Here is a 14,036-nt window from a genome sequence, read left to right as displayed (position 1 = left end):
TTTGCTTCTTCCTTCGTTGCTATTTCGCCAACGTTTTCGACAACGTCGTTTTTATAGAGCTCTTTACTAAATGGGCTCGTGATTTAATCAAATTGATCAATCTTCCAATAGCTAATCTCCCTTTGGTTTCGATTATAGCGAAAGAACGTTTTGTAATTTTCCAATAGCGTTCTGCAAGAGTTTCTCGACCGACAACGTCACAGATCCGATGATATTTTGATATTCCTCGGAGAATTTCACTGCATTAAGCGGCCGGCCATATTTCGATCCAAGTCCACTTACGGTCCAACGAAATATTTCTTAAAAGAGAACGATCGAATTGTAAATCCGGTCACGTTCAACCTTTGCTGCGGTTTTGTTTCGATAAAAATTTCTTCTCTGAGTCACCGTACACCCAATCGTATTTCTCATCCCCCAGACTAGTGTCGATTATTCGAAAGGCACATTCACGAGGGAAGTTCAATGTTTCAAAAGAATTCGTGACAGAGAATGTCTTTGAGCGTTGTAATCTTCGGGATTAGCTGGCACATTTTTCGTAACCTGACATTCTGTTGGGTACTGTGATTTACGAACAGCAAGCAATCACCAAAAGGAATATTAAGAATATTGGAGATTCCTAAAATTGTACAATTTGCCAGTATTTGCGCGAGTAAATTAACGTTGTTATCGCTAATAAGGCATCTAATAAAGACATCATGTCGCACGTGTATAGGCTTAAATCGAACTAGACGTAACACTTTCAACTCAAAGTTCCGATCCTGGTCGCGATTATCGATCACTTCTTTTCTTTTGAAAATCACTTTTTTAATCTGGTAAAATATTCCCTGTAATATTATTTCTCCGACTGTTTTCCGATACCTGCAAAACTGGCAAGTAGACCACGGTTTTTCGTGCTTTCATTTCAGTTTCAAAGATCTGTATCTCTAATATCTATTGAATATTATTAGGTTGTCTGAAAAGTTTCTTTCGTTTTATGAGAAAATAATAGACGTGCGACGCTTTTTATTTTATACTACTTTTTTCTTATATTGTCGAATTATGTACGATCTATTTTGTTCTGTTGAGATAAACACAGCGACATTTCACAGACCTGGTTTCACGTTTGTATGAAGATGCACTGTTGTAAAAAACACGTTTGCGAAAGAAAGACATTTTTCGGACAACCTAATATATTACAAACATTACAATGTTATAAATACAACGAATAGTGAACTTTGGATATTATATATACTTCAGCATATTAGATGCATTTCGTACATTTTTTAAAGTTTCCCATAAATGCGTAAACGCCGCAATGTTAAAAATGTTGATGACGACAACACGACTTCCTTAAAATGCCGCATATAGTCCGTCATTGCTTAGGTTAGATGCGATTTCGAGTTCGTCGGTCCAACGTCACGGATCCGGAAGCCCCAATCTAGCAAGTCTCTCCGCAGCGAGCCGATACACATTTATCGCGTAGAATATAGATGAACCGGAAGGCGCGAGGGTCATAGAATTCGGGCTGAACCTCGTTCGCATTGGGGCAAGAAAACGTTGTTCCGAACTTATCACGTCGCGTCTGAACTATTTATTATGTTAGAAGTTACGCTGACAGTTCTATTCCCCGGTGATTCTTCTTTCATTCCGTTTCGATCCGCGTAAACCCGCTGCGAGCATGCGGATTCTGAAGCGGTTCGAATGCTCTCTGCGTTTCGCTGCGTTCGAATAATTCATGCTGCTGCAGAGCTACTGCAAATCTTCGATGAATTACTTAACCGATGCTCGGCCGACCCTTTCTTTCTCTTAACTGCACGGGGCAGGAATTGTTAGACTGTCGATGTTGGAATCGTAGCTAGTCCGGATTGTAGCGTTGAAACGATGGAAAATAAGCAAAAATTTGTAGGAGAAGAAGTTAAATAGTTTCTAGCTATCTGCCGAGGTATTTTTAGTGTCAGAGGTGTGCAAATATTTGAACGACCACTTTATTTCCTCCAAGCGAGAGCACATACACTATCGTCCATATGTAATATTAGCGTTTCATTATAGCCGTGGCAACCATACATATTCATTAAATGCTAATAAAAAGGGTAATTAATTTTAACTGATATAAATAAAAGTGCAAATTGGTCCGGAGAAAATACTCGAGGTCAATGACTCACGGTGACCCCAGTCTGCATCTATTCGATGTTTTAAAAAGTTTTCAGAATTGTTGATACCAATATACACAAAAATAGCAATACCAAATTTCCTCTTATTTCTCATTCTATACTTGTCTATATTAAAAATAACATGATTGATTCGAACGACTAAATGACTTTTGTAATCTCCATCCTTTTTCTGCGCGACAGATTTTTACTTGATGCTGAATGGAACTCAGCTTTCCCTTGCTAGATATCTGGAAGTGGAAGTTTCCGGTATCTTTCCTCGTTGGATGGCGATCGTTACGCGATCTTCGACTCAAAGTTGTTCTCTTCTTTCGTTGCCTCTTCAAAGCAGCCGAGTACGAAGTTTGACTTGTTCTTTCGCGGTAGACGCAGACGGTTAGTTTCGAAGTCGCGACGTTAATTTTCAACCCCCCTCAACGGCTGTTGGCCGTTAAAAGTACCAACGATGTTCTGGATCCTGATAAGCCCGTGTGCAATAATGGAAACATATCTAAAGTCGAGAAGCAAGCGCGGCATTTCGAAGGAATCTCGCAGACAAAGAGTTATCAAAGATTTCGCTGGAATAGAATTCATTCTCAGCTGTTTTCATCTACCTTGACGGAAGCAAGTTCATACAAGAGAAGAACACTTCTCGTCATCAGCGCTCTATGACTCGTGTTTATCTCTTCCGAGCGATCGACCATCTCTGACTAGTGAATGAACCGCGAGTACCAGCGAATTGATCGACTGTACTTATAGTCAGGATGTTCTCTCTTCTGGAAAAATCGATGAGGATCATCCGGATGATTAGAGTTCTCCAGTTCGAAATGACTGTTCGTATTTGGTTAAGGGAGGAGAAACGACGTGTGGTAACGCGAGAAAAGAAAGAAAACGGTTTTCGATGAAACCTTCCGATCCATCGATTACCTTCGCCAGCTTTCTTCCTTCTGGCGGAGAAACCTTGTTCCATCGGAGAATATCGCTGCCTTTCTTTCCACTGTCTCTCGATACAGTTGGCACGTGCTAACAGACGTCAATAAAACGCTGCGATTCATCGATTCCATTTCGAGGAAACTGTTGGAAACCTTTTCTTCCTGTGCTTTCTTTGAAGCTTCGCTGGCGAAGTAGCGTACATAGAATAGATTCCAAGTATCCCATGATAATTCTCACGATGCTTGAAATTTGAACATTTTTCTTTCATTATTACATAGTGTTTTCCAAATTATTCGTTTTTTCGTGATCCAGTCTTAATTAAATATCGTTTCTCTACTTATCAAATCGTTTCTTCCACTATGATTACTGTAGACGTACATTCTAACGAATAGACGAGAACAAGATTTAGACGCAAGAATACGACAAAAATGTTATTTGCAGTTGCAGAAGGAGAATTTTTATTATACAATTTTCATCAAATTGTAAGTGATAACTTTAAGTAATAATAATAGGAAACGACAAAGAGTACGTTCATTATTAAACTCACAATGCTTCTCTATATTCTTTTACCAAACTTTTGACAAAAATACGAAGAACCCGTGAAACGACCTAACGAATACACGAAATTTTCTTTAATCGAATGTGTTTTTCGATCGTACGGATGCATGAAATTTCCCATGGTCGTTGAAAATTTTAGCATTGGAAGGGAGAATCTGCCGACTATGTGGCATAATTGATCGCCTACGCATAGCGGCCTTCAGCTTCGAAATATCCATCCGTGTCTTAAACATCTCCGGCAGCCTAAAAGGGGTGCGCTTCTACCGCGTGAAATATTTCACGCCCTTGCTCGCTCGTGTAGACGTATAATCTCTCAACACTGGGCTGCAGCGTGGAGCCAGGCATCGGGAAAACGTCATGATTCATCGGCCCTGCTTTTGACGAGTCTTCTCGCTTCACCAGCGTTTCCCCCAGGACTCTGATGAAACTTTTTCTCGCCTGTTGACGGATGCGTGCCTTTCGAGCCATCCTTTTCCCTTTTCCCTTTTCCCTATCGATTGCCTCCGATATTCAAGCCTGAATCGATATAAACTTGTGTTTAGAGGACATCGAGGCGCAAGAATCATCGTTGGTCTATTCGTGTGACAGATCGATTGATGAAAAAACAATTGGCAGACTAAAGCGCTGGATGTTCCCTTAAAACTGACGAAAACTAAAATGACGATCCGGATTTCAAATCCTAAATAGATTCTATTGGGACTGTGCATTAACGCCAGCACCAAGATCTATCGCTGTCATTGCAGAAAGGTTTCTATTTGACCATCTTGTGGTCGAGGATTTCTCGTACCCAATGGATTTGCAAGTGATTCTCGATATTCTCGGACGCGTAGTCTTCGAGATTCTCCACGAGGGACACAAAAAGGTAAAGAAAAGGGAAGAATAATTTTGCGATAGTGGAAGATCACGAGGGCTTCAGCCAGATCGAAATCCTTTTCTCATCTTCCTGCGGACTCCCGTTGACCGAGGCACCTTCCTGTGGATGGACAGATTTATCCCATCCCAACAAATCCAGCTGTTCGTGGATTTCACCGCTGAACAACCATTGCGGAAATAAATCCCGCGTCTAGAACGATAAAATCGTTCTGTAGCGCCGGTGAACGTCCATTCCGGCAGCCTCGCCGTTCCAGCAACTGCCGTGCCCCCTCGAGCGCGGCTTTCCGCTCCTCGCGTTTCGATTCCAGTTTCCTTGGTTTCGCGGTTGTATCCTACGGTTTCCACCGAGGTTCCTGGCCTCTCGCGTAATCTGTGTGCACGACAAAGACATACGAAGATACATGTGGACTGTTTGCTTTACATTTTCCTGATAATGCTAACAACGATGACACTGATGGTTGATTTAATAATAAATTTAATTTTTTCAAACAAATTTTAACCAATTTTGAGTGTCGCGAATGAAATTCACGGATTGAATAAAAAGATGAAAACCATTCGAAAGGTATTTGAAATATTAGGTTGTCCGAAAAGTTTCTTTCGTTTCATAAGGTGATAATAGATGAATTTCTGTTTTATATTATTTTATTGAATTAGGTATGATCCATTTCGTTCTATTTCTGTTATTATGTTCGAACATAATTCAAGAAACTAATATAAAACAAAAAACATTGTGCGTATATTATTTCCTTATAAAACGAAAGAAACTTTCCGGACCATCTAATATGTCAGGTTGTTTCGCGAAAAAGAAGGTTCGTTAATTGAGGTTAGGTTAGGGTTAGGTTAGGCAACTCGAAAAACATTTTATTTGGAAAAGTATCGTGACTCGTTTAGAGCTTGCTATTTGACGCCGATAAAGGCGTGGCAATATCGAGGCCGAAATTTTATCGAAAGCAAACGTATCCGCTCATAAACGTTGTCGCTAAGTGCTGTAGTGGATTGAGTGAGGATTAATAATTTGGAATACGAGAATTTGCTGCTGCAGCCCGTCAAATATATTTTGGGTAAATATAATAAATATGAATAAATATAAATGCCGTCGAGAGACGCTCGTACAAATGAATTCGCAAAGATAGAGTATGATTGCTCGCGTAAAACTCGATAACTATAACTCGGATAACGACTCGTAGATATTGATCGATAATTCGTAGATATTCGGTATATACTAACTCGCTCGCGATCGCGTTCGTTTATTTATGCTGACCGGAGGGGAGTCGGAAAATTTGAATTTATCTTAGATCGACGGTTGCCCATAACGGTGACTTTGTTTTGTCCGGAGTATCCCTATCGATATGTTTCGTGCGTCAAGGCTGTGTCCGTGTTCCGAGGCACAACAACAACATGGGTCGCTCTCGATCCCCCTCGTCCTATGACTCATGTGCCGCTACAGTGCATTACGCGTCTATTCCTGCGACCGAATGGTGCAAATACTTGGCGTAGTCGGAGCTATCGATTCCTTCCATATTTATATGTCGGACGCGCAAACAGCGTTTGACATTCGACGAAATACGAACATTCGAAATGTACATTGCAGGTGAGCGACTTTTCGATAATACTGGAACGCAATTTTCCAAGGTAAAAATTCTACGTTGAACTTTGACCTAGTAACGACGGAATTATTAGATATCGCGAAAGAAATATTACTGGAAATGATAATAGCAGAATTCCTTTTGTGTCTGTGTTCCTTGTGTAGCCTAGTGTCGCTATTTTTGTTCGAAATCTGATCCGTATAAAGCAAATCTATAACTCGTTACTCGCTTTCCACGATGATCTGTTCGACGAAAGGAAGTGTACAGGACATCGAGTAGAAGACTCGACCTACTTGGACATATCGATGGCATCGTTTTCCTCATTTCCTTCAAGACGGCCAATCGTGGCTCAACAAGTCCTCCAGAAGACCGAAGATAATCGTTAAGATGCTTCTTCGCATTTCCTTTCTGACGTCGATTCCCATTAGTGACGATTATCTGTCTGTAGATCGTAAATTAAGGAATCGAATCGAGAGATGTTTGCAGAACTCTCTGTAGTCTGACAACTAACTCTTCTAACGTAAATTCGTCTGGGATTTCGTATAGAGACACGTTAATAGCACGAGAGTGGATGATAATAAAAGGAAAAGTAGAAAAAGACAAGGAATAAGAATGTCAGCAAGTTTTTAAAAAGCACTACAAGGACATAGAAAAGGGATTTCCAGCACTAGAAAGAATTCCAGGGATTAAAAAATTCGTACTAGAAAATACCAAGAGGAAAGGAGGAATGTCAGCGCCGAAAATAACCGCAAGAACTCAACAACAAATAATTAGGAAACTTCAAGAGCGTAAAGGATACTTTCACGAAATGAATTTCAGTAGTAAAATATAACAGCGACAGTCTAAGTCACTGAACTAGACTCGTTCAAACCAGACAATCCAAGGAAAGGACAAAATGTTAAAACTAAAAGTCATAAAGGGGTATCGAGAAAAAGCAGCATCGAAAGCAGTACTCGAGAAGGTTCTGTTTTCTTCCTGGAATTACACGACACGGTTCAGTGGCTAGGTTTCTGTTGTTCGATCAGTGGCGGGAAGATGATACGGCAGGAGGAAGAGGACGAAGGAAAGGAGTGCGGTTTAACGCGCGGAGATGTCCTCGCGAAGCTATCGGAAGATCTTAGAAGTGGTCCGGAGAGGATCAAGGAGCGTCTAGCTAGCGGCGGAAGTTCGATGGAAGAGAGATTTGGAGTTTATTCCTATTCTCAGATTCGACAACTCCGAGTGAAACCCACCGCCTATCCCGGCGACCCATTAGGGCTATCCAATTTCTTTCGTTCGCTAGCTCCGACTTTTCTTCCCGGCTGATCCTTGCTCCTTCCTCGTCCACTTTCGTCGTCTTCGTCTTTAAACAATTGGATTCGCCACGGAAAGTAAAATCAAGAAGATACTCTGCATCGCGAGTCTTATAGAGTTTCGATGAGACATTTGTAACGGCAAGAGAGGAAGGAAACAGACGTCGTCCTTCCGAGTCGTTTTATTTTTGGTTTAAGCATCCCTCGTTTCCCAGTTAGGCGGCGTCTCACGAAATACCCTTATTATTCGTCAGTCCTTCTCTTTTCGCCCCCTGTTTCACTCTCAGGCACGTACACGCGCGAACCTATATACGTAACCCTCTGTCAAATGGCTGATTTCGCGTAACGCTCCTTATCTGAAGCCTCAATTAGACGGTACACTGCGCCATGATAATCTTTAAACGAACCAATTACCGTTCTCCGTACCTTGGATAATTTACTTGCACGTTCCGATGTTAGGATGCGATAGGGAGAATTAAGTAGACGATCTTCTAGCTGTTTCGACTATCTGCGACCAAAAGGAACAATCATAATAACATCAGTCTACCTAGTTTGATCCGATTGTCAAGAAGTTTGTATAGAAACGTAGTTGTTTAGAAATGTATTTGTGCCGGAAGATTTAACTTGCTCTACAAAAGGTCTTTTGGAAGTAAGCAACTCTTTTATATCGCTGCAGAAAACTACTGTAGATAAACTTGCCTGTATCATCCAACTATGTTCAACGACAAATAACATTAGCGACAACGTAGACTTTTCTTAGACTACAACGTTCTCCTCATCTTAACTGTTATATGCAACTGCGCTTTCAACGATAACCATTGTAATCGTGTTAGTCGCTTAACCATAATAGCATAATCCAAAATCAGTGGTTTTCCTCTCCTTTTCTTTCTTTCCCATTTTTTCTATTTTTCTTTCTTTCCCTTTTGCTTCGCGTCATCTCGTCTCATCGTATCCGACATAGACAAAGAAACTGATAGTCGAACGTATGTCCGCAGGTCGACTTACGACACCTGGCCCAGACCGAAGACTCGAACCAAATTGAGGTCGGGATCGACCTAACCGACTACTACATTTCCGTCGAGTGGGACATCATAAAAGTGCCTGCCAAGAGGAACGAGGCGTTCTACATATGCTGCGAGGAGCCCTACCCCGATATCGTGTTCAATATCACCCTACGCCGCAAGACCCTCTTCTACACGGTGAACCTAATCGTACCGTGCGTGGGCATATCTTTTCTCTCGGTGCTGGTGTTCTACCTGCCGAGCGACAGCGGCGAGAAAGTCTCGCTGTCGATCTCGATTCTGCTGTCGTTGACGGTGTTCTTCCTATTGTTGGCCGAGATCATACCGCCCACGTCGTTAACGGTACCGTTGCTCGGCAAGTACCTGTTGTTCACGATGGTACTGGTCACCCTGTCCGTAGTGGTGACGATAGCCGTGTTGAACGTGAATTTTCGCTCGCCCGTCACTCATCGTATGGCGAAATGGGTGCGGGTGGTGTTCATACAAGTGTTGCCGCGGTTCCTTCTGATCGAGAGGCCGAAAAAGGACGACGACGACGACGACGAGGAGGAGGTGGTGGTAGGTAGAAACGGCGTTGGTGTCGCCGTGGTGAACGCCGACGGCGAGCCCGTCGACGACGATGACGACGACGACGACGTCGAAGCGACCAACGGGAAACCGCCCGAAGGCATGCTCACCGATGTGTTCCATGTACAAGAGACTGATAAGTACGATACGTACTACGGCAACAGGTTCAGCGGGGAGTACGAGATACCTGCACACGGATTGCCACCATCAGCGACTAGGTACGACCTCGGTGCCGTGGCCACCGTAGGTACCGTAGCGCCCTGCTTCGAGGAACCCTTACCCTCGCTGCCACTGCCGGGGGCTGACGACGATCTGTTCGGCCCGGCCAGCCCCGCATACGTTCACGAGGACATCAGCCCCACATTCGAGAAGCCGTTGGTACGCGAGATCGAGAAGACCGTCGACGATGCCAGGTTTATCGCTCAGCATGCCAAGAACAAGGACAAGTTTGAAAGCGTGAGTATATTTTATCGCCATCTTTTCTTTCTTCAGGCTTCTCCCATATGATACTACGATCTTTCGTACAATGTCGATGAATTACTATTACAAAGATATAAGAGTTTATTCTAACGCGCGCAGGCTAGTTCGCCAATAAATATTAGAACAACTGCCGGTTCCGAAACACAAGGTAAATTTTGATCCTTTCAACCGGACCCCTTTAATCGGAAATATCTATAATTACGAAATTGAAAGAAAAACCGAAATTGAAAGGCTCGGCTCTGCGAGTCTCATTTGCGAGTCTCGTGTTCGATATCTATTTTACCGATTTCACGATGATTCTCGAGGTTGAGAAACTGTTCGACACGAATCGTGACTGCTGTGGGATCGATACTCCATTTTGGAGAGTGCGCGTGAAATAATACGAGCTCGTTCGTTGCCGTGAACCTACCGAAAGAATATCGAGTAGAAAGAGAAGCGTATTGATCTGGACGCTAGCCTGATCGGGCAACGCTCTTTAATCTTTACGAGTAATCCACGTGACGGGATCGGTAATGGGGCGTGCAAATCACCGCTCGCTCGGTGTGATCATGGGGCAGGCAACTAGGCAAGGGTCAGTGAAAGCGAATTATAACGAATCATTTACAAGAACCGTGGTTTGAAATCTGATAGGCCGACAGCAGTAGTATCAGATCGTATTAATCAGCAGGAAACATATCAGGATCCGATTGCTGTTAATAGCTTTAGTTCCGAATGCTTGGATTTATACGCTTTCTTGTGCCTCGCTGCGAATATCCTCGCGTGGAAACTAACAATTCAAACATATCAAGATCGAATTCATTTCGCTTGGAAAATGTAGAACTTCTTCGCTTCCACGCGCTGATTAATGCAGCAATGATCGAGATCTTATTCAGCGAGTGATCCCAAATTAATTAACTGAAAAGTCACATCGTGGAATACACACTCTCGTTTTTATTTCACAAATACGCAGAATGTTAAAGAAAGAAGGATCTACGACTTCGTAAACATATAGCGCAATAATAAAACTTATAGTATTAGGTTGTCCGGAAAGTATCTTTTTTTCGCAAACGTGTTTTTTACAACAATGCACCTTCATACAAATGTGAAATCAAGTTTGTGAAATGTGGCAATGTTTATCTCAACAGTACAAAATGGATCGTACGTAATTCGTCACAATAATGTAAAACGAAAAACGTTGTGCGTCTATTATTTCCTCATAAAACGAAAGAAACTTTTCGGACAACCTAACACAATGGTGGAATTGAAAGTTAGGTACAATTTACAACCTAAATCGCATAAACAGACATTTCACGTATTACCTTACTAGGTAAAAGATGTAAAATACTTTGGTTAATTTACCCATCCAATCGTTCAAGCCCGTGAACTATAACACCAACTTAGACTTTACGACCTTGTTATGTTTCCGTCGTCGAGTATTGCTCCAACGATAGAATCCTGCTAACTATGTTTCTCGAGACGATCTAATAATTCGTCGATAGAACCCTAAAATGATGGGTACTTACAGTAACCGCAACGATGATATATCAAACATGATCTCTCAGCGAGGGATTAACCGATCGCCAACTTACAGTTAGCAATTACGCGTATGAATTTTAACACAGGCATTTGTCTTAAGCTAAACAAGAAGTGCGTCAAGTATCCCGTAATCACGCTACGAATTATGGCTGATGCGTTAAAAATCAACCGTGTTTCACTATGTACAGTACTGTTATTCGACCATATAGCCGAACGTTATATCGAACGATCGGGTCCAACTCGGTTTCCGTCATCGATATTAATTCGCAAGTGTCAGATTCGAACAACCGTTTTATAGAGGTGGCCATTGTCAGGCTTCATTGCCATTGTCGAAAAAAAGTTTTCAGTTAGAATTTTCAGCCAGCTATATCGGCTTTTTCCTGAAAAATATTGTACCACCTAAAATAATAATATATTGAACAACGACAAATGGACTTTATCTCTTGCACTATGTTACTATAGAGTGTATATGTATGTATGAATATTTATGTGCCATATCGAAAAAGTTAATCAGAGTTTCATAATGTATATTTCGAAATTCGTAAAATGAAAGTAGAAAATCACAAATGACGAGATCTTCGAAAGAAAAAACTTCAGTTCTGCTGGTTCACATTTTTCTATTAGCCGGCGAATCCTTTTACCAACGAAAGTAAATATCTTGCACTGCGTGTGCTGTCACGAGTGGATAAGTAAACCAGTTGCCTGTCCATTTTGACTTGGGCGCTAAGTCCTGACAGGCAACGCTGTCATCCGACCGAGTGGAAAGGAGAAGGAGTCTCGATAAGCTGGTGGAAAGTCGGTCGCGATCGTTTCCCATCAATCTTCCTCCATACTATACACCCTTAGCAACCTGTTAAACTTCTCGACGTACGTAAGGCAGGAAGGAAAGCCTGTTAAAGGATGGTGAGAAACGCGTGACTCGCCAAGCAGCGAGCTCTACTACTGTGAAATTGAAAGAAGGGGAGCAGGATACATGGAAGCTTTGAAAAAATATATTTTCAGATGTATTTTTTATGAAGTTTGAAAGAAACATTGTAGCGAAAAGTAGCAACTTATTCCAAGCGAAATCGTTGAATAAATCAAGAAAATTGGTCTACCATTCGCGGGTTAAAAGTTTCGCGCCTTGTCTGACTTACGATGGGATATTCTACCGGAAGAAACGAGGGCAAAGTTCAGAAACGATTAAAAGACACTATCCTTTATATTTTTTCATTAACTCTTTTATACCGTTTGTACAGCTATTTTATGGAAGTTAGAAAGTTATCGAATACGAACGGCGTTCTTGTAGGAAATTTTCGAAAAATTACAAGCGGAGCGACGATAGGGCGCGTGTTAGCAGAAACTTTCGGCGAGTTGCTCGTGGCTCTGTAGTGTGGCAAAGTAGTTCCGTGGATGGAAAACTTCGAAAATTGGTTTTGACGTTGACGCGGTCTCAGCACGGGGAGAATGCGTCTCCAAGTTGAAACATTTGTCCGGGGGCCGGCCGTAAATTCGAACGAATTTATGCTTCCTATTTCGTATTTGCGCAGAACGAGCGGCGTGGCACACTTTCCTGCACCCATCCTGTATCGAGTTTATTCTCGTTCCTTCGGGACTTCCCTTACCTAGCAAAATCTGCTCGTTTCTTTGGAAATTTCATCGTGGATCGCGGAACCTTTCGGTTTCTTCTTCTTTCCGTTAAAACATCGATGACAGAAAGTTGTCGTCCGTGACTGTTATTCCAAGGAAGAAGTTCGTCAGGAAACGAGCGGTTATCGGAAGTTGCAGCTTGGCTGTTTCGACAGGGCGAGGCTGGTGGACGACGGAGTTTTCAACTCTTGAGTAGTTTTTAGTACACTTTATAGTTACATGGTTGGCAAAGTTTGTCCAAAAGTTCAACAGACAAAAGTATGATAATTCACTGGCAAGAAAAATTGCTCTTTCTAGAAATTCTAATTGTACTGTAAATTGTAGCATAGACTTATTCTCTACTTTTCCGATAATACGAACGTATTCCACGAAACTCGAAAGCGGTAAGCCTATCATCAATAACTATCGTAGATAGTCGTTCCTCCTCTCTTCTTCTTGCTTTTCTACTTTTTACCCCTTTTACTTTTTACTATTAAGTGGAATTACATGATAAATTCAATTAACGAATATCACTCAAGGTTTAAGACTGAACTAATAAAATAAATAGTCTCAATGTCGTCGTTTAATTTAGCTATAAACGCCAGAGAGCACATCACGACGACATGGACACGTTCTGCGTTCGATTGAAAATCTCATCGATCATTTCTACAGTTGTCCTTCAGTTTACGTAACAAGTATACGTAACACGATTTTTTAAATACACTGTAGAATTTTCGTTGTCCCGAAATTCGATATTCGAGCATATCGTGGCGCGGTTTGCCGCATAGTTATCTCGAACGATCTAATATCTTGAACAAGATACTCTACATCTGGACGGAGCCAAGGCGGGCCAGGCTGAAATTCAATCTATCGATTTCTCGAGTCACGATCCCGGAGATGCCTTGATTTCCGCGCGCTGGCCGCATCAACCCGGTGACTTCCGGTTGCTTCGGAGGAGCCAACCCCCGTACAGGGGTTGCCCTGTTCAGGGACGCGGAAAGTAGCGCTGGCGTTCATAAATTATCGACGGGAACTGTCTGTCGCGCGAACGCACTGCGGCGAAGTTCCGCCCGCTGCCAAATGTGCGTTTGCATTCACGCCAATGCACGCGTGCTGCAGCGATTAAAATGCGGCCTGTGCGTGCGACTGTGATTTCCTGTACGCATTGCAGAGAGCATTTTGCGTTTTTGTGTCCGCAGATTTTGATTCTCTGCATGTTTGCTGTATTGACAGTATTTATGGTCTGACTAGAACCGTCGTTTTCTACTTGACAATAGAACAGTTCTTTTCTATTCCATTATCCGAACATTTTTATCTGCCTATTAGTTCAAATATGGAAGCCTTTATTATACTATTTACTTTATTGCACTTATTATACTTTATTACGTGTCTCATTTTTGCCGTATCACTTTTATTGCCACCATAGATCTTCTACGTATATGCATACCTAGTATGTCTAAGTGGACATATTAAATG

At 42.1% G+C, this 14,036-nt stretch overlaps 1 protein-coding gene across 1 annotated transcript in view; it reads left to right on the top strand.

The window, feature by feature from the left end:
• Positions 1-14,036, top strand: part of LOC100647624 (acetylcholine receptor subunit alpha-like 1) — a 162,927-nt gene that overhangs the window by 128,327 nt on the left and 20,564 nt on the right. Inside the window, exon 6 of the mRNA XM_003397513.4 lies at positions 8,364-9,413. Within this exon, the coding sequence (XP_003397561.2) occupies positions 8,364-9,413 (1,050 nt within the window). The remainder of the gene's footprint in view (positions 1-8,363; positions 9,414-14,036) is intronic.

The sequence above is a fragment of the Bombus terrestris genome, chromosome 9 (genome assembly GCF_910591885.1).
Source record: "Bombus terrestris chromosome 9, iyBomTerr1.2, whole genome shotgun sequence".
NCBI lineage: Eukaryota > Metazoa > Arthropoda > Insecta > Hymenoptera > Apidae > Bombus > Bombus terrestris.
This window is presented reverse-complemented; position numbering and strand designations above follow the sequence as displayed.